At 61.1% G+C, this 18,224-nt stretch overlaps 4 protein-coding genes across 19 annotated transcripts in view; 2 read left to right on the top strand and 2 right to left on the bottom strand.

Moving 5' to 3' along the window:
- The window catches only part of ABCB9 (ATP binding cassette subfamily B member 9), a 36,459-nt gene extending 34,787 nt beyond the window's left edge, over positions 1–1,672 (bottom strand). The window contains exon 1 of the mRNA XM_043557443.1: positions 1,184–1,672. The gene's annotated coding sequence lies outside the window, so the exon portion shown is untranslated. The remainder of the gene's footprint in view (positions 1–1,183) is intronic.
- OGFOD2 (2-oxoglutarate and iron dependent oxygenase domain containing 2) lies at positions 1,651–7,117 on the top strand. The gene is made up of 7 exons (XM_043557445.1): positions 1,651–2,373; positions 2,827–2,883; positions 3,603–3,716; positions 3,806–3,905; positions 5,377–5,504; positions 5,766–6,023; positions 6,098–7,117. Exons 1-7 carry the CDS (start codon positions 2,242–2,244, stop codon positions 6,359–6,361), a joined length of 1,053 nt encoding a protein of 350 aa, XP_043413380.1. The 5' UTR covers positions 1,651–2,241; the 3' UTR covers positions 6,362–7,117.
- Positions 7,118–7,742: 625 nt separating this feature from the next.
- ARL6IP4 (ADP ribosylation factor like GTPase 6 interacting protein 4) lies at positions 7,743–10,148 on the top strand. 6 transcript variants are annotated; one of them, XM_043557449.1, is made up of 6 exons: positions 7,743–8,054; positions 8,236–8,409; positions 8,812–9,126; positions 9,210–9,327; positions 9,727–9,796; positions 9,876–10,148. In XM_043557449.1, the coding sequence occupies exons 2-6, from the start codon at positions 8,247–8,249 to the stop codon at positions 9,930–9,932; spliced, it is 723 nt and encodes a 240-aa protein (XP_043413384.1). In that variant the 5' UTR covers positions 7,743–8,054; positions 8,236–8,246; the 3' UTR covers positions 9,933–10,148. The 6 variants fall into 6 exon arrangements, with proteins under 6 accessions (XP_043413384.1, XP_043413383.1, XP_043413381.1 ...); XM_043557448.1 differs by having other exon boundaries at positions 7,743–8,074; XM_043557446.1 differs by having other exon boundaries at positions 7,744–7,976.
- Positions 10,149–10,776: 628 nt separating this feature from the next.
- PITPNM2 (phosphatidylinositol transfer protein membrane associated 2) overlaps positions 10,777–18,224 on the bottom strand; it is a 145,572-nt gene continuing 138,124 nt past the window's right edge. For 5 of the 11 annotated variants that reach the window (XM_043557428.1, XM_043557433.1, XM_043557432.1 and 2 more), the window contains 10 exons: positions 17,772–17,936; positions 16,925–17,086; positions 15,960–16,108; positions 15,525–15,641; positions 15,095–15,211; positions 14,845–14,993; positions 14,602–14,751; positions 14,055–14,238; positions 13,841–13,969; positions 10,777–13,739 (listed from right to left, as the gene is read on the bottom strand). In XM_043557428.1, coding sequence (XP_043413363.1) covers positions 13,416–13,739; positions 13,841–13,969; positions 14,055–14,238; positions 14,602–14,751; positions 14,845–14,993; positions 15,095–15,211; positions 15,525–15,641; positions 15,960–16,108; positions 16,925–17,086; positions 17,772–17,936 — 1,646 coding nt within the window. In that variant the 3' untranslated portion in view covers positions 10,777–13,415. The remainder of the gene's footprint in view (positions 13,740–13,840; positions 13,970–14,054; positions 14,239–14,601; positions 14,752–14,844; positions 14,994–15,094; positions 15,212–15,524; positions 15,642–15,959; positions 16,109–16,924; positions 17,087–17,771; positions 17,937–18,224) is intronic. The other 6 variants (XM_043557434.1, XM_043557438.1, XM_043557437.1 and 3 more) reach the window with 3 other exon arrangements.

Below are 18,224 nucleotides of genomic sequence, written 5' to 3'. Positions count from 1 at the left end.
TTTTTAGTCCCCCTGCCTAGAACCCTTTCCTGCCAGATCTGGGTGCAGCAGTTGGCACTCGGCTAAAATGTCACTCTCAGGGAGGTGTTCTCCGGCCTCCCTGTGTAAAGCGGTCACCTCCAGGCACTCTCCATCCCATCACCTAGCTTGTCTTCCTTGCACTTATGGCTGAATGAAAATACCTTGACCATGTATTTGTTTCTTTGCTTGCTCCTGTTCCTCGCCCCCCTCCCACCTTGACTGAGTTTCAGAAGGGCAGGGACCTTATCTGTCAGTCAAAACACACTTCCTGACACAGGCCAACCTCCCACACTTGGGGTGGTCCTGCCCCCCCCCCCCCCCCAGGCCCTGGCCAGCCAGTGTGAAAACCAATCAGGCTGTTGCCCTGAGAGCAGAAGCCTTCTCCCAGCCCCCCAAGGTGCTGGCTGGAGCCCTGGACCCCCGAACATGCTGCTGGAGACAGCCGGGGAAGGCAGCCTGGCACCATACCTACCACAGGACGTGAAGTTCTCCCGTCTCCCTTGGTAGGAGCTTCGGTAGGAGCCACTGGCAGGCATCGGGGGTCGATTTGCCACAGAGCTGAGAGGAACCAGGGACTGTGCTGTCTGTGAGTGTGCGTGAGCGTGCCGGATGTGTGAGTGTGCGGCTGTGACCGTATGTGAGGTGTTTTGTGTGTGTGAGTGAGGGTGAGTGGATGTGTGAGCGTGTCACTGGTACCAGCGTATTTGTGACGGTGTGTGAATGTGTGTTAGCATATGTGAGCATGTAAGGGTGTGCATGAGTGTGTACGTGTGTCACTGCCAGTGTGAGTGCGTGGGTGTAAACCCGACTATACATCTGAAGGAAAGGAAAGCATCAAGAAAATAAATGATGGGGCACCTGGGCGGCTCAGGTCACGATCTCCCGACTTGTGAGCTGGAGCCTGCTTCAGATCCTCTGTCCTTTTCTCTCTCTGCTCCTTCCCAGCTTGTGCGTGCACTCTCTCTCACAAATAAACATTTAAGATAAGAGAAAAGAAAAGAAAAAAGAAAGAAAAGAAAAGAAATGCCAACAAGCACAGAGAGAAAATCGGAAATCCTTCAGCAACCAACCACTCGGAGGACTCCCATTGTGAACCCTGGGGCAGGTCACCGCCCCTCTCTGAGCCTCAGTTTCCCCATCTGTAACAATGATAAGACAGTACCTCGCTCAAAGGTTTGCCGTAGGGACGGAAGCAGGTAAGGTGGAGGCTCGGCCAACACGAGTTATCATTTGTGGTCATCTGCGTATCTGGGGTAAGGGCTGGAGTCTTGAGGCCCAGGCCTCCCCACACCACGCTGAGCCAGGGAGGGAACTCTAGGACAGGGGACGAGATCTGTGCAGGGGACACGACTTCCTCCCCCAGTCACAGGGGCTTCTTCCCGGGGCTTTGCGGCTCTGGGCTTGGGGGGTGAACCGAGGACCAAGATGGGGGCCTCCCAGACAAGTACGTAGGAGCTACGATGGGTGTCCCCGAGGTAGGGGCGCACACTCTAAAAGAAAAACACACTCATCTCACACAGCAGCGGTGCACAGCACAACTGGGAGCCGGTCGTGCGGGGTGTGGCCGCCAGCCGACCACACCCCGATCCCCGCCCACATGTGTATCCGTAGGAGGAGCCACCGGAAGTCACGCCGGACGGAGCGCTTTCGAGAAAACACATCCCGGGGCCGTCAGCAGCGAATCTGGAGACCGTGGCGGAGGCTCGAGGAGTGCCGGGTAGGGACCCGGGCGGAATGCTAAACCCGAGTTCAGACGCACAGAACTGGATAGTTGGGAGAGAACGAGACCGGACCCCAGAACTCCTGTCCTCCTGGCGTTGGCCGCCTCTTCAGAAGCTCCGAGCAGAAAAGGAAGGCAGCGTTGAAGCAAAACGTCTTGCGGCTCCAAGTCCCGACTTGTCCCCGGCCTGTGAAGGTGCGGCTCAGTTTGCCTATCTGTAAAGTGGGGTGATTAATCCCCACGTCGTGGATGGGAAAACTGTGAGGCCGAACGAGAAGACCACACGCTCTGTCCGCCGAGGCTGCTCGCCCCAGTCCGGCCCCGGAGCGTCTTTCCCCATTGCAGACCCGTTTTCTGGGGCGGAGTCTTCGTCCTCTTCTGCACTTGCGAACTCAGAACGGACCCTTGCCTCCCGTTCCACCGCCGCGTCCCCACCCCCGTCGGGGGCGTGCCGGAAGTGCCCCTACGGAACGCTGCGGGGCGACGCTCGCCTCTTCACCATGGCGACGGCTGGGGTCCCGAGGCGCTTCTGCCGCTGCGCCTGCTTCTGCTCGGAGAACTTGTACGTGGCGCGCTACCGGCTCCACGTGCGCTTCCGGGGCGAGGAGCAGCTTCGCCGGGACTACGGCCCGGTGAGTGGCCCCCAGTGGCTCTGCGGAGAAGTGGGCGGGGCGGGGTGATGGGGGAGGGGTGGCGGAGGAGGGACCTCTGTCCCCCAGGTCTTGTGCTTTGCCCGGGTGTTCAGATGTGACAACAAGAATGACTTAATCTCTGGGTGCCTCGCTTTCTTCACCTTAAAGGGGGATAATAGTGTCTCTTTAGTGAGGTTGTCGTAAGGAATGAATGAATGAATGAATGAATGAATGAATGAATGAAACATACAGGTAAAGTGCTGAGGGCAGGGCCAGGCTCGGCGCGCTCTCGGTGTGTCTGTTTTGCGTGCTTATCGAATTTCATCCTCACAATGATCCTGTGAGGTCCAGGCTCTCGTCTGCATCTTAACCTGGGGAAACTGAGGCTCAGAGGCGTTAAGTGACTTACTCACAAGGTCACACAGTTGAGCTCCCTGGACTTTCTGCTCTCAGATCCTGCGCAGCCGAGGATGTGTCAGCCCCCAAGACTTCCAGCAGCTATTAGCAGAGGTAACGCTCCCCACCCTCGCGGACCCCCTCCACACCCAGCCTAGCCCTTCCTCTTTAGGCTGTGTCAGCAGTTCGCGGGGGGGGGGGGGTGTCCTTCCCGTGTCCACTCACCGCAGTATCTGTGTCCTGACACCAGGAAAAGAGAAAGTGGCAAATGCCAGGTCGTCTACCCCACGCCCTCCTGAGACGAGACACTTTTGCTTAAAGAGGGAATTACTGGCCCGAGGTGTCACAGCAGGTGGAGTTGAGATCCCACCCGGGACCGCCCGGCTCTGGCTCCCAGCTCTTCGTCTGTCCACCCACCCCCTTTGGCTGGTGCCAGGGCTGCTCCGTCTTCCACCTCCTCCTCCATCTGAGGGTTAGTAATGGGAAACTTCCTAGGCGAGCCCTCCGCAGCCTCTGGAACACAGGACTGGCTGGGATTCCATTCCCCTCCCTCGGGGGCCCAGCTGGCTGAGGTATGGGGAGGGGCTCTCATCCCTGCCAGGCCCTGAGTGGTGCAACCCTGAGCGGCATGGGCCCCTACTAGAAGGAGTTGCGTTCAGCCAGCAGCTTGGCACCTGCAGTTTACCCTGATCGAGTCAGGCGTGTAGGGAGACTGGGCTGGCAGCCCAGGTCCTGCTCTGGCCTTCCTGAGCCTCAGTTTCCTCATCTGTACAATGACCTTGGGGGGTGATGGGTGGCCCCATCTGGATGACCAGGCCCTGTGCCATCCCCAGCTCGAGGAGGAGGTGGAACGGCGGCAGCGGCTGGGGCAGGAGGCGGCTGCCAGGAAAGCCCTCATCGCAAGCTCCTACCACCCGGTGCGGCCTCGCATCTACAACACGCTGCAGGTACCTGGTCGGGGCAGGTTACTGGAAGGATGTGGAGGCAGCCGGCACCGGAGGCCGTCTGCCCCACAGCCGGTGTGTTTTGCCCCCAGGATGAGGCCCTGGCCCCTGAGTTTTTGGCTGCAGCTGAATACAGCACATCGCCGGGTGCAGACCTTGAAGGCCTTCTCCAGCGGCTGGAGACAGTGTCTGGTGAGACCTTGGCCCCATCACCTGGTAGGACTAGGACTAAGGGGGGGGGGGGTCCCTCCACCTGCCATGTCTGCCTCCAGAATCTAAGCCAGCAGGAGCTAGAAGGGCTGGTGGGACCCGCCGGGAGCAGGGCATCTGTATTCACTTACTCACTTGCCCACCTGCCTGTGTCAGGTATGAGCCAGCTGGCACACTCGAATGGGGGTGACTGAAGAACTTAACGAAGGGACAGCTGACACAGGACCACCCCCCTCCCCCCTCTCCCTGGGGGTGAGGGGGGTGGGGAGCAGACAGTTCCTTATCCCTAGACCCGGAGAAGTGGGCAAGAGTGAGTGTCTTGAGCCTGCCACGACCTGGAGCTGTGGGAGAGGGGCGGGAAGCAGCTGCCAGGAAGCAGCTGTGGCCTCGAGCAGAAGCACAAAGCCATGCCAAACTCAGAAATGCCGCATCTCTCCGGCCTTTGAGTCTCCTGCTGGGATCTCCCATGGGCTAACCCTAGCAGGAAGTCTGGCCCTTCCGAGTTCCTTAAGCCCTCTGCCTCAGTTTCATCATCTGTGAAACGGGAGCGATAGTAATATCCATCTGCTAAAGTGTGATTAAGTGAGGTGACATGCCTAAAGGGCTGGGTGCATAGCATCTAGAGGTTTCCTCAGTCTTACGGTTATGGTTATTCCTAGGCCTAGGGGATACTTTGGGGAGATAGCTGCAAGGTGTTGCTCCCCTTATCAAGCCCGTGCTCTGTTGTGAGGCACAGGGTGGAGTGTGAATGAAACGTCCCCTCCCAGCCCGGGGGCATCCCTCCTCATTCCCATCCACTCCCCAACAGCAGAGATCGTGTAACGGTTGTCTGGGTGAAGGCTGTCGGCTGTGAGTTGGCCAAAAGTGTGGGGGCACACCAGCCGTGCACCCCAGGGTGTTGGTGCATCTGCCAAGAAATGTTTGCATTTCCGTTCGGAGCCTGGCCTCTCCCTACCAGGACCCGGCGAGAAAGAGCATCCCCCCTCAGCCTTCCTGTGTGGGGAACAGAGGCTCCAGGAGGCACTTCAGTTGGGGTTCAAGTGTTGGTGGCTCATGGGGTGGGGTGCAGAGAAAGCTTGGCGCTGGCCCTGTGATCCCTGCTGGGCTCCATCACTGGCCTGCTGGGGGTCATTGGGCTAATCCCTTCCCACCTCTGGGTCTCACCAGAACCCACATCTGAGTCTGGTGGCTAGGCTGTGGACACCTGCGGCAGCAGGAGGAGAGGCTCCAGGGACAAATAAGGGGACCCGAGAACAGGCCCCTCTGCTGCCCACACATTATGTCATTAATGGTCACAACAGCCCTGAGAAGTGAGTACCTGTGTTATCCCCATTGTACAGATGAGGAAACTGAGGCTGAGGGAAGTGAAAAGACGTGCCCAGGCTCACAGCTTGCAAGGAGACTGAAACCCACACGGAAGCTCCCAGCCAACAGACTGTCCCTCCTTCCGCAGGGGAGAAGCGTATCTACCGGGTGCCGGTCTTTACAGCGCCATTCTGCCAGGCCCTGCTGGAGGAGCTGGAGCACTTCGAGCACTCGGACATGCCCAAGGGAAGACCCAACACCATGAACAACTATGGGGTAGGTGAGGCTCCCTCCGGGGGGCCCGAGGCGGCAGGGAGCCGGGGCTGGGGAGCCGTAGCTGCAGTGCGAGAGAAGAGCTGTTGGGTCCCATTGGTCTTGGTCTCCCAGTCTGTAAGATGAGGTCACGGTCGGGTTATTTTGAAGTTAAGCCCATCGATATCTGCAAAGCGCTGCTGTCCTTAGGAAGAGACTCCCCGCAGGGACCCGGGGTGAGGCCCCCACCAGTTTCCCTGCCGACTCCCAGGATCCCCCTCCCAGGTGTTGCTGCACGAGCTAGGCCTGGATGAGCCGCTGGTGACTCCGCTGCGTGAACGCTTCCTGCAGCCACTGATGGCCCTGCTGTACCCAGACTGCGGTGGGGGCTGGCTCGACAGCCACCGTGCCTTTGTGGTCAAATATGCACCGGGCCAGGACCGTGAGCTAGGCTGCCACTATGATAATGCCGAACTCACCCTCAACGTGGCCCTTGGCAAGGCCTTCACGGGGGGCGCCCTGTACTTCGGGGACCTCTTCCAGGTTAGTGTGTGTGACCCGGGGGGCAGGGCCTGGGGCCGCCAGGAGTGCCCAGGCCTGAGCTCCGCTGTCTGCAGGCACCTTCAGCCCTGGCCAGGCCCCTGGAGGTGGAACACGTGGTGGGCCGGGGCATCCTGCACCGGGGTGGCCAGCTGCACGGGGCCCGGCCCCTAGGCACTGGCGAGCGCTGGAACCTTGTCGTCTGGCTCCGAGCCTCTGCTGTGCGCAACCGCCTGTGCCCCATGTGCTGCCGGAAACCTGAGCTGGTGGACGACGATGGCTTCGGCGACGGCTTCACTCGCGAGGAGCCCACCACGGTGGATGTGTGCGCACTGACCTGAGTCTGGTTGGGGCCAGTGTCGGGGTGGCATGGCAGGGCTCTGCCACCTTGGGTTGGGCAGGGCAAGAATAAACTCCCTGCAGCCCTCAGGCACTTCTTGGTTCAAAAGGACACACAAGCCTCGGAGTCATTCTTTCAGCAGACAGGTTGGTTTAGGTCAGGTGTGTTAGAACCAGAGCCTGAGATGAGGATTCCTGTGCAGGTGGTTTGTTGAGGGAATACCATCTGGAGAAGGGCGTGAGGGAAGGACAGGACAGGAAGGAGCTGGGCCAAGATGTGGTTTCAGAGGGCACCTAGCTTCAGCCCAATCCCTCCAAGTGCTCTAGAGCATGAATGTAGCAGTTTGCCCCCTGCATCGGTTATTGGCTCACAGGTGTGTCAAGGCCGGGCTGGCGGGGTGGGTGGGGAGGTGGTGGTTCCCAGTGGCCCAGGGAACCTTCCAGGGAAGAGTACAGGTATGAGTTAGGAGACACCACAGCCTGGGTGAGTGCATCTGTCTATGAAGGGGATCTGGGTGAGCCATCGATAGCAACTTCTAGTTGGTGTCGGGCGCTTTCCACAGAGGGGTTAAGAGCAGGGGCTCTGGAGCCAGACTGCCTGGGTTCAAATTCTGATCCTGCTGCTTCCAGCTGTGTGGCTGCAAGTAAGCCCCTTGACCTCTTTGTGCTTTAGTTTTCCTTATCTGGGAAGTACCTATCTCCGAAAGCTGTTGTGAGAGCGAAACGATTTAATGTATATAAAGTGCTTTATAACAGCCCTCTATGTTTGCTGTTGTTCTTGAAAAGCTTGCAACGTGGCCGCCCCCAAGTTGGATGAACAGTGGAGCTGTGATGGGTTTGGGCTGTACACCTGAAAACCCAGGGGTTCCCATATGGAAATCTTGAGTTCCGGCCTCGCGGGGAAGGTGGGAAGGTCTGGAACACCAGGCCCCAGCCCACCCTGGAGAAATCAGCTGGAGCAGAGCCTCCGCTGCTGCTCACGCTGGACAGGCTTGTGGCGCATTCCCTCACAGGGGTCCCTTCCTGGCTCACTGTCATGATCTCTCCGGCCCTATGGCTATTTGTTCGCGACCTCTATTACCAGGTGGGGACGCTGGAATGACTAAGGTGTCCCCAGGCCTGCCAGGGTGGACAGGACAGCAGGCATCTCAAGGAGGAAAGAGGCGCACGGTCGGGTCGCCTCCTTCCCTGGGTCTTCAGGGAGGCTGGGGAAGGGCGGTCTGAGAAGAGCGGGGAGCACGGCCGAAGCCTGGATCCCCTGCTTCCCTCTTCCGGAGGTGGGCGAGCCACACCGTTTCTCCCGCAGCCCTGGAAGCGGAACCTGGGGCTTCGGGACTAAAGGAGGCAGCGCCTCGCTTCCCAGCCGGACGGCCTCTGGGAGCACTGCCCAGGCCGGAAGTCGCCTCGCCGCCGCTTCCTCACGCGAAGGCGTGGCGCGGGTCGGGTGGTCACGCCCGATGGGCGGTTGAGGAAGGAACGGAGCAGCTGCGGGGACCTTCCCCAAGGCTGCGAGGCGGCGGAGGCCGCGCGGGTGGAGGACAGGAGCGCGCGGGGAGGGATTCGGGACGCACCTGGCAGCCGGGGACCGCGGCCCCTCCTAGGGGCGCCAGAGCGCCGGTGCGCAGGCGTGGAGCGGCCGGGCGGGGGCGAGCCCTTAAAGGGGTAGAGGAGCCGGGAGTCGGCGCAGGACCTGAGGTCCCCGGGGGTCGGGGTGGGTGAGGATCGTGCGGTGGCCGCGGACCCCCTCAAGTCCCTGCCCCGGGTGGTGATGGGTAGTGGGCCCTCGAGAGCCAGGCCCCGAGAAGAGCCGCCCGTGGAGCCCAGTCTGGGGATCGGCTCGGTGAGCCTCAGTTTGAGCGTGTCTCCCCGTCTCCAGCCCGCGGCGCTATGGCTCACGTCAGCTCTCGCAAGCGCTCGAGGAGTCGAAGCCGGTCCCGGGGGCGAGGGTCCGAAAAGAGAAGGAAGAAGAGCAGTAAGGATGTCCCGAAGAGCTGCTCGGCTTCTAGATCCCAAGACCACAAGGCCAGCACCATCTCCTCTGGGGCGGAGGGTGAGGACCGGAGGGAATGGGAAAGGGGTGTGGGAACTTCAGGGCGGGCGTCCCTGCATGGCTGTGAGCAGTGGTGAGAGGAGTGCAGAATGTAGGACCTCCGTATCCAGATCGAAAGACCTTCAGATTCTAGGGGCTGGGCCAGCCCGTTGTGTAAGGATTGAAGGGAGCACGTAATGGTGCTTTTTGAGCAGCAGGATTTGAGATAGGGGCCTGGCTGCCCTGCTCCTGGTCAAACAGTGACAGGGTGAAGTCCAGAAAGTGCCTCTCCAGGGAGTGCTGATCCCTGCTCTGGCTGGAAAGCCCGGCCTGGAGGGTCTCACCCCTCGGTAGTCCCCCTAAGCCTGCCACAGGCCAGAGCCAGGGGATAAAGGTTTACCTCTTCCCCTCCTGGCCTTCCAGCCTCACCTTCTCCCTGCATCACAGAGAGAAGCAAGCACAAGGCCCGGAGGAGACCACGATCCAGCTCCTCCTCCTCTTCTTCCAGTTCTTCTAGCTCTTCTTCCTCTTCGTCCTCCTCCTCTTCCTCCAGTGGTGGCCGGAAGAAGCGGGGGAAGCACAAGGACAAGAAGAGGAAGAAGAAGAAGAAGAAGAAAAGGAAGAAGAAGCTGAAGAAGAAAGGCAAGGAGAAGACAAAGGTACAGCAGGGGGAGGCTCTGCCAGGACCCTCGCTGGACCAGTGGCACCGATCAGCCGAGGAGGAAGAGGATGGCCCAGGTATGGTGCCTCCCAGTGTGCAGGAGGGGAAGGGCCCCCTCCCTGAGACCCAGCCGCCGACTCCCTGCCAACTCCCCTTGCAGTCCTGACGGATGAACAGAAGTCCCGCATCCAGGCCATGAAGCCCATGACCAAGGAGGAGTGGGATGCGCGGCAGAGTGTCATCCGCAAGGTGGTGGACCCGGAGACAGGACGCACCAGGTGGGAGCGCTTGGCAAAGCTCAGCCCCACACGCTCTGCACTCTCAGGAGGAGGGGCGACCGCTGCTGCGCTAAAAAGCCAGAGACAGGAGAAGGGCAGTTAACTCATTTCTGGGAGTTTTTAGGCTGTTCCTCCCTGTTGCCCAGGGCAAGCACTTACAGGGGCTGGAAGGGCCTTGAGGAATGTCTTCAAAGAGCCAGTTGGCCGGTCTGGTGGCAGACCCTACCCAGCTGCCTTTATCACTATCCCAAGGGTGGGAGAGAGGGAGAGGTGGGAAGCATCTATGTTCCACCCGCTCAGGGTGGCAGGGGCCTGCGCCCTGGCATCTCTTTGCCAGGTGGGTCTGGTTCTGTTGCTCTGGCATTAAGAGGCTCAGCCTCCTCTCCCCTCCTCCCCCAGGCTCATTAAGGGAGATGGCGAGGTCTTAGAGGAAATCGTAACTAAGGAACGACACCGAGAGATCAACAAGGTTTGTGTCACCCCTTTGCCCGGGGTCCACGCCCAGCTCTGTTTCTGATGGGTCTCCTCCCATGCGCTTTCTTCTCCAGCAAGCTACCCGAGGGGATGGCCTGGCTTTCCAGATGCGAGCAGGGCTGTTGCCCTGAGGGCCCTGCTGGCTAAGTGCTGGTGGCGTGGCCTGGAGACTGGCTTCAGAGTGGGCAGCAGGAAGCCCAGTGGGTGCTGTTTGCCTTTCCTCCTGTGGACTGGCCTCTGGCCCAGCCTCCTCTCAGATGCAGGGGGTGAGGACGGGGTCACTGGCCTCATCAGCTCCTCCTGCAAGAGCATCACTTCCCAAATATTAAACGTTCCCTGGTTGGAAACTTTGTTAGGTCGGCTTTTTGTGCTGAAGGGAGGGAAGGTTGCCACCCAACTTCCAGAGGACAAAGGAGGCCTATAGGACTTTTGGGGGGAAGGTGGGGTGTACCCTGACGTTCGTGAAGACCAGCCACCTTTGCTCTGCTCATCCTCCGGTCGGCCTGCTTAGACCAGACCCTGACCCTGACCCTCAGCTGAATCCCAAACCCAGAGACGTGGCTTTTAAACCCCATCCCCTCAGATTTGGAGGGAGGCTGCTTCCTGCACTGTTTACTCTGCAGATGACAACCGCGCAGAGTCCTGGTGCTGGGGCCGGGCCGCCAGGGTGGGAATCCTGGCCCACGTTACTAGCTGTGACCTCTGTAGAGCAGAGAGGCTTTCAGCATCCACCTGGCTGGGCTGCTGTGAGGATGAACCGAGTTCATGCCCAGGAAGGGGCTGGGAGGAGGCCCGGTGCAGGGGAAGACTGGCATAAGCGTACTGGTGTTACAGTCAGCGTAGCAGGCACTGTTGATTGGGAAGGACATCCTCTCCCCACCACAGCTTTAGCTCTGGGACAGGCCGTGCCCCCACCCCAGATCCCCTCCCAACCCTGTGCTCTGTGGTTGCTGGTGCAGTAAAGAGACCCAGAAGGAAGCCTTCCTGCTTCTTTAATTGGTGTAACAGACAACGACACTGTATACAGAGCACACTCAGGCCCAAAGGTGCAGGGAAAGCAAGGGCGGATGGGGCGAGTCAGGACACGGCTCACACATGGCCCAGACAGAGAGACAGGAGGGGCCGAGACGAGAAAACTAACGAGGTGGGGTGGGGGGGCGTGGGGAGTGGGGTGGTGGAGGGGCAGCTCATAAAGAGCTGGGAAAGTTGGGGGTGGGGTCTCTGCTGAATCCGTCTTTAGAAATCAAAGAGAAGGCAGGCGGTTGGATCTGGGGTGGTGGGCGGAGGCTCAGTGTGGGGTTGGGAGTGGGACTAAGGCTTCTACTCTAACAGGCCTGGGGTGGGGGTGGCAGTCAGCAAGGCCTGCCTCACCCTTTGGTTACGACTGGTCAGGCCTGAGCCCTGTAGCTCAGCACCCAACACTGTAAACATTTTTGGTATTTTTAAAGGACTCTGCCCTCCCTCTCTTAGTTTCTGAAAAACTGGTGCTTCCTTAAGAGGAGAATGTGCCAAAAGGAATCTTAAGGGAGGCAGGAAGCAGACCTGGATATAGAAGAGAGATGTCAACGGGGAGGGGGGGCTGCCCATCTCACCATCTATGGCTAAGGGCCACTGGGAGAGGCCCAGGGGACTATTGCTGTTGTCCTTGGCATGGCTGGCGGCTGGGCAGGCAGGCGGGGAGTGCGGAGCCTGGGGGAGCTGCCCCCTGGGAGAGGCCGAGCCCACTGCCCACATGGCCTCCCCGGGCCAGGAGGCCTCCCAGCCTGTATTGCAGGTGGGCCCAAGGCTCTTCCAGGTGCTTCTCCAGATGGCTGGTCACCGAGGCAGTAGGCAAGATGGGGTGAGGTGGGACCGACAGAGAAGGAGGCACTGGCCACAGGGGCCCCTCGCTGGGGCTGTGATTGTCGGGCCAAGCGATTTCCCGCCGGGGAGCAGAGTGGGGGTCAGATATTGCACTTCCATTGCAACACTTACATTAAAACTTGGTCCATAAAATAATCGTTGCTTTATACAGAACGCCTGAAACAAAAACAAAAAGCTACATCTTAAATATGAACAAACCCTGAAGGTCCGATTCCTCCAGAAATTTTTCTCTGCACAAAATAAATAGCTTTCACTCTGTATAGACCCACTTTTGCAGAACATTTACACAACCCTTTGGCTGTACATATCTACACACGGGAAAATGTGAACATCAATCTGCGTGCCTCCCCATCCCAGCCTATGAGGCCCTGAGGCCGTATCCAGGTTGGCAGCAGCTTCTCAGAGTGGGAGCCTGGCCAGGCAGGCTCCCCCGCCTTGTGAAGAAGGTAGAGGAGCAGTCGAAGGGCCGCCCGGAGCCAAGCGCCATAGCTGAGATCGTGGTCGGTTCTGGGGAGGGAGGGCTGATGCTCAGACCCAGCGTGCAGGACATCGTGGTCCTTGACAGGTGGGGAATGAAGTCGTGGCTGCCCGCCCTTAAGCTAACGAAGCAAATTGTGGCTTCTTAGATTCGGCATCAAAACGGAATTGGCATTAAAAAAACTTAAGTGTGTGCCCATTCACCCCAGAGTAGAAATTCAGTGGAATTAATGGGGGGTCAGGTGAGGCAGGGACCCCACACCTCACTGCGTGGGCAGGGGGCAGGGCCCCGGGACCCAGAACCAGGCTGGACTCCATCACAGTGCTGGGTGTTTTCATGTGGAGGGGCTGCGCTTGGTACTGAAAGAGTTAAGAAAAGGAAGCAGCCAAGGATTGCTCATTTAAAAAAACCTCATAGAAATCAGATTGGATAAGTAGAAAGGTGTAGAAACGCAGGAGAGCCGAGGCACGTGGCCTTGACTGATGGCAGGCGAGGAGTGGAAGAGGAGGCCGGGCCTGGCCAGGCCCAGGAGCCCGAGGCGTGGCTTCTCGGGGAGCCGGCTCCGGGCCTCACCAGCCTCGCTGCCAGACTGGGTTCCAGGTGGGGCAGGTGGACAGATGGGTAGGGATCCGGGGCTGCCACAGCGTTGGCGGGCCAGGCGGAGCTGCAGAAATTAAGATATGGCCTTTCTCTTCCTGCTTGCACAAGGATTTGCCACCCTGGAGCCTTCTGTGTGGCAATAGGTCCCAGATCAGCAAACGCTGGATTTTCATGCATGTCCACGAGTCTGTAGCCACAGGAGACGGTAATGGATCTCCACTCTCAAAAATCAGTGCAAGACCAGTGAGGTTGAACAGTTGAGTAACTAGAGTTAACAAGAAGCAGGCTGTCCCCCATCGGAGTTGCTACCAAGTGGGAGGGGACCTGGGGGTCAGGGTGAGCTAGTGGATGGGAGGTGGCAGGCGGGGCCTGGGCCCAGGATGCTGGGAGGTCAATGCAGGGCAAGTGTCTGGGAGTGCCTTTCGGGCCAGTCCACGTGGGGAGTCCTGGTCCCTCTGTCATCCTGGGACAGGTTTTCCTGCAAGCTGGAACCCCTCAGACCCTAGGACATGAGGCAGGGCTGGGAGGGCTGTGTGGCACGGCCTATGTCCTCCGCCAGGCCCTGGGACAAGCTTGTCTCCAGCCGACATTGTGTGCCCAGGCCAGGCCTCCTGGCGGGGCTGGCCGCCCTGGCCTAGCACCACGGAGACCACAAGGCCTCGCTAACGGTGTCCTACTTGGGGCCCGCGGCTGCCCCTGGCTCAAGCCGGCCGGCCATGGTGCGGCCCCAACAGCCAGCCGCTACGCTCATGCTGCGTTGTCCCCGCTGCTCGACGTCCGCCTGGTTCTGTGTCCGCTCCTGCCGGTGGCCGGGCCCGCTGGGCTGGGCCGAGATGGTGCGGAGCAGGTGGTTCCGGGAGCGCAGGAAGTCCCCCTGGCCAGGCAGGCCAAAGCTGCCTTTTCGCAGTGCCATGCGGGTGGCCGCATTGCGGGCTGGCCGGGCCCGGTGGTTGTACTTGAGCTGGGCGAGGTGCGCCGCGTAGCCGTCCGTGATGAACTGCAGAGGAGGGCGGTGAGGAAGACGGCCGTCACGGGGTGGGCTGTCGGGGCCGCCCGCCCCCGCCTGCCCTCGCCGCCCACCACGACTTGCCCACCCACCTGGCACTGCTGCTGCAGCTTCTTGGTGGGCCGGCCGACGATGTAGATCTGCATGGGGGACAGGCTGATGGAGCTGTAGACCGCCACGTCCTTGGTGGAGCCGTAGGCCGCGTGCACGCGCAGGTGCAGCTGTGGGCGAGACGTGTGGGCGTGGCCCGGCTCTCCCACCCAGCCCCGCCCCGCCCCCGCCCCGTCCCTGCCGCCTGGGACCCACCTCGGAGATGAGCAGCTTCAGGAAGTTGGCCTTGTGCCTCAGCGGGTCGTGCACCAGGCCGTCACAGAAGGACACCACGCCGTGGGGGAAGTTGTGCTGGGCCAGCCACGCCACCACCCGCTGCTTCTGCATGTCAGGCCGGCCAGTCACGTAGATGATGAGGTAGCCCAGGTCCTGCCAGTGCCTGGCGACGAGGGGCAGGACTGGGTGTCCCACGGCCGCCAGGTCTTCCCTCCCGGGCCACCCTGCCTCCTTGCCCAGCCGCAGGACACTGCATCTCTGGGCTCAGCAGAAATAGTAACAGCCACGAGGACGGTCACACAGGTCACACGGTCTGACGCCCTCTGTGGCAAGTACAACCGGTCTTGTCGGGAGCCCCACTTCTCAGGTGAGGAACTGAGACATCAACATTAAGAGGTCACCCGGTGAGCTGCTGGTGGTGCTGACTCCGTGAGCCCCTGCTCTGGTGCCCAGAGCCCTCCCCAACTTGGCCTCCAGGAGCTTCCTGCCCCTGAGCCCACCCACCGTGCCCCTGGGCGTCACTCACCGCACCACGTCCACAGCCCCGGCCCGCACTTTTGGGTCGCTGCCCATGATGGACACGCTGGCAGCAAAGGAGCCATCGATACTGAAGACCACGAACTCCGTGCCCTTGGGCAGCACGGTGATGTAGCTGTCGGCAAACGTGTGGTCTCCCCTGGGAGGGGGAGCTCATCAGAACCCACCAGACCCTCTTCTTCCTGCCCCAGAGGTGGCCGGCCTGGCCTGCTCGCCCCCCAGAGGCACGTACCTGACCACCATCTTGATGGGGTAGACACCCACACCCAGGCGGTGCGTCTCTGGGATGGTGTAGGAGACCCGCCCGCTGCTGTTGGTCACCAGCGTGTCTAGGTACAGCCACTCGCCCGAGGGCGGCTGCATCATGATGTGCACATCCACCTGGGGGCCGGGCAGGCTGGTCACGAAGGGGCTGGGCCCTTGGCCTCCCCAGCCAGAGGGAGGCAAGGGTAGGGGCTCCCGCAACCTCCCCACGTCCTTACCTTCTCCCCAGTCAGGGTGACCATGTCCAGGGGCCCATACATGAACCGGCCCGTCAGAACCTGCGGGCCGTCCTCGTTGGCGACTGCGTCATTGATCCGGTGGTTGGCGGTCACGTTCTGGGGACGGGAGGAGCGAGGCTGGGTCAGGGTAGGGGATGGAGGGGTGGCTGGGATCTCCTGGGCCTGGTGGGTGGGCACGGGCTTAAAGCAAGATGGCCCAGGTTCAAGTCCAGCTCAGCCACCTGCCCTACACGGCCTTGGCACATCCCTGTCTATAAATGGGGCAACAGCTCCAACCTCACGGACTGAGGATTAAGTAACACAGCACGCTTCTCTGCGACTTGGTTTCCTCATCTGTGATATGGTGTCTTCTTTCGAGGATTTAACAGGACAACAGCCTCGGGGCCTGGACCCCCAGAGGCCTCCTCACCCGCAGCTTCACGTGGGTCCTCTTGCGCTGCCACTTTTCTCTCGGCTTGGAGGGGGTGAACACGGAAACCTCTTTGCCGTCCAGCTCCAAGATGCTGGAATTGTCATGCCTCATGACCTGGGAGGGAAGAAGCAGGCCATGGGGCAGACTCAGGAACCAGAAACGCAGGAGCCTGTGAGGGGCCCGGGGGGCACTATTCAACCCACTACAGTCTGCCTCCTGGTCCTCCCCAGATTCACATGTCTCATGAATGTGCAGTAACAGCCACCCCATCCCCGTGTCTGCGAGGGTTCCTCCATCCTGCTTGCTCTGGGGTCTGATGGGAGCACGCCCCCCCCCCCCCCCCCCATCTATGAAATGGGGCCATGTCAGCGGTGGCGTCATCTGGTCCTACTTGCAAGGCCCTAGTGCTCCTAGCGGTGGGCCCCAGGATACCTGTCTCAGCAGGAAGGAGACTACATCCGTTGACTCCCAGTAGCTGGCGTGGAAGAGGTGGGGCAGGGCCACGGTGGGGAAGGCTGTCAGTGCGTCAGGGCAGTACAGGGCGTAGTCGATCCGCTTCTGGCCCCACCACTTGGCTGCAACTGCCAGGAGGGATCCTTGACCAGGCTGGACCTCAGGAGGTTCCCAGGCCCCGCAGGCTTGGCTCAGCCCGAAGACTAGACCCTCCTCTGACCAGGGAAAGGGGTGCAGCCACAGCGAACCTCCTCCCCCCTGGCGGGGTGACAGAGGGGAGCAGGGAAGGTGCAGGACTCCAGGACAGTGCACAAGCAGCCAGAAGGCCCTGGGTGCGGGGGTGGGGGAGGAGCGTGTGGAGTTAGGGGGCTGGGGACAATCCCAGTCTGGAGATAGGTCTATCCCTGGCCCTGTCGCTGATCCTGTTGACCCCCTGCCCTGGGCCCTGCTGCTGTCCTCTCCAGGCTCTCCTGCCCCTCCCCCCAACATGTGCCCTGCAGGCCTCAGGCTGGTGACAGGCTTTGCAGAGGTGAACCCCGAGGCAAGGCCTGCCGTGAGCAGCAGGCTGAGCTTCACGGCCTGGGTGTGAGTCCTGGCCCCCATTCGGGGCTGGGAAACCCCGTAGCTCCAGAAAAGGGTTATCAGATGCCTTTCTGCTAGGTTCACACAGACACTTGGTAAGTGGTGCCTGATGGGGGTCAGGGCTCTTGTGAGTTCTGCCTGCGGCCTGCCACGTGGGATAGGCAGGCAGTCCCTTGGCCATCACCCCCCCAGTCAACCCCTCTACGTCCTCCCCAGACCTGAGTGCTCCCAGCCCAAGCCTCTAGCTCTCAGGTTAGGCCACAGAGTGTAGGGCCTGGTGGTGAGATGTGCTTGGAAATGGTGAGTGACCCCAGTTAGAGGAGGCGAGTGTGTGTGGGGAGAGGCCATGTGACACCCGGTACCTTCTCTGATGTCCAAGTCGGGGAGGTGGGGGGCCCACTCCAGGCTGGGGCTCCCCTGCTGGGCCTGTGGGTGGGGGCCCAGGGTAGAGGGGGGTGGGGGGGGCAGGGCGAGCAGAGACAGGCGCCTGACGCTGGGGGTATGGCTGAGCGACCCTGGGGCCTCTGAGAAGCAAGAACAACGAGGAAGGGGTCAGCCACGCCGGGCCCACCAGGAAGGACACTGGGAAGAGTGCCAGGCTCCCTCCTCACAGAAGGACGCCCACGCCAGCCTCAGCTCAGGTGCCCCTGAGCAGGCAGGCAGGCAGGCAGGCAGGCAGGCAGTCACATAGTCAAGGAGGACAGAGTGGGCGGCTGGCCCTGGCGAACTGAGAGGGGGTGACCTGGGCTCCACTTCCAGCTGCTGAGAAGCTTCTGAGATGGGCAGGAGCAGCAAAGGAGCGGCCGCAGCGAGATCTCGCCTCTCCAGCTCCCCTCAGCTGCCCCTCTGGTTATCTGGTTCTGCTTGCTTGTCCAGAAACAGGCCACAGCTTCCTCCTCCGGGAGCACCGGGCCCTCTGGGGTTAGGACCCCTCTTCCCGGGCCCGTCACCTCCCAGCTGCCTGGATGGTACCGCCCATCTCGTGCCACCTGGACTTGGCCCCGCTGGGCTGCCCCGGCCATCCCCCCTCCCTCGAGTCCGCTACGGACATTTGGGATTGTTGTAGGCGTTTAGCGGCATCCCTGGTGACTGCCTGCCAGGCACTGCCCGCTATCTCGGGGTGGGGCCGGGGGCAGGAAGGGTGCAGACCCCTGCTATGACAGAGGGGAGGGCCCAGGGAGCGCAGGCCCTGGGTGCTGCTGCACTCACTCTGGGCAATGCTGGATGCTGTGTAGCTCTCGGCCATGCCCGACACCTGGCTGGCAATGCTGATCTCACTGGCTCGGCGGAAGCCTCGGGTGGCGGGGGCTGTGCCGGGCGAGGAGGGGGCCGCGTGCTCTTGAAAGACTGTGCTGTGGGTCTGGAGTGCGTCCGCTGTGGGTGGACAGGGACCAGAGAGGCCAGTGGGTAAGACAGGCACTCCTCCTCCAGCTCAGCACCCCCACCCCCACCCCCGGCGCCCTGAGCAGTGGGAGGCAGGGCCCGGTGTGCCCTGGGCTGGGCGGGCAAGGCCGACCCCTCCCACTGCAGACGAACGGTGGCATCTGAGCACGACTGGCAGTGAGGGCAGGCCCAAGCATGCTGGGGCCTGACTGCTTGGGGCTGACAGGACAGGGTACGGAGCCGGGGCAGGGACGGACAGACGGACCGACACAGACACAA

Source organism: Prionailurus bengalensis, chromosome D3 (assembly GCF_016509475.1).
Source record: "Prionailurus bengalensis isolate Pbe53 chromosome D3, Fcat_Pben_1.1_paternal_pri, whole genome shotgun sequence".
In the NCBI taxonomy this organism is placed as follows: Eukaryota; Metazoa; Chordata; class Mammalia; order Carnivora; family Felidae; genus Prionailurus; species Prionailurus bengalensis.
This window is presented reverse-complemented; position numbering and strand designations above follow the sequence as displayed.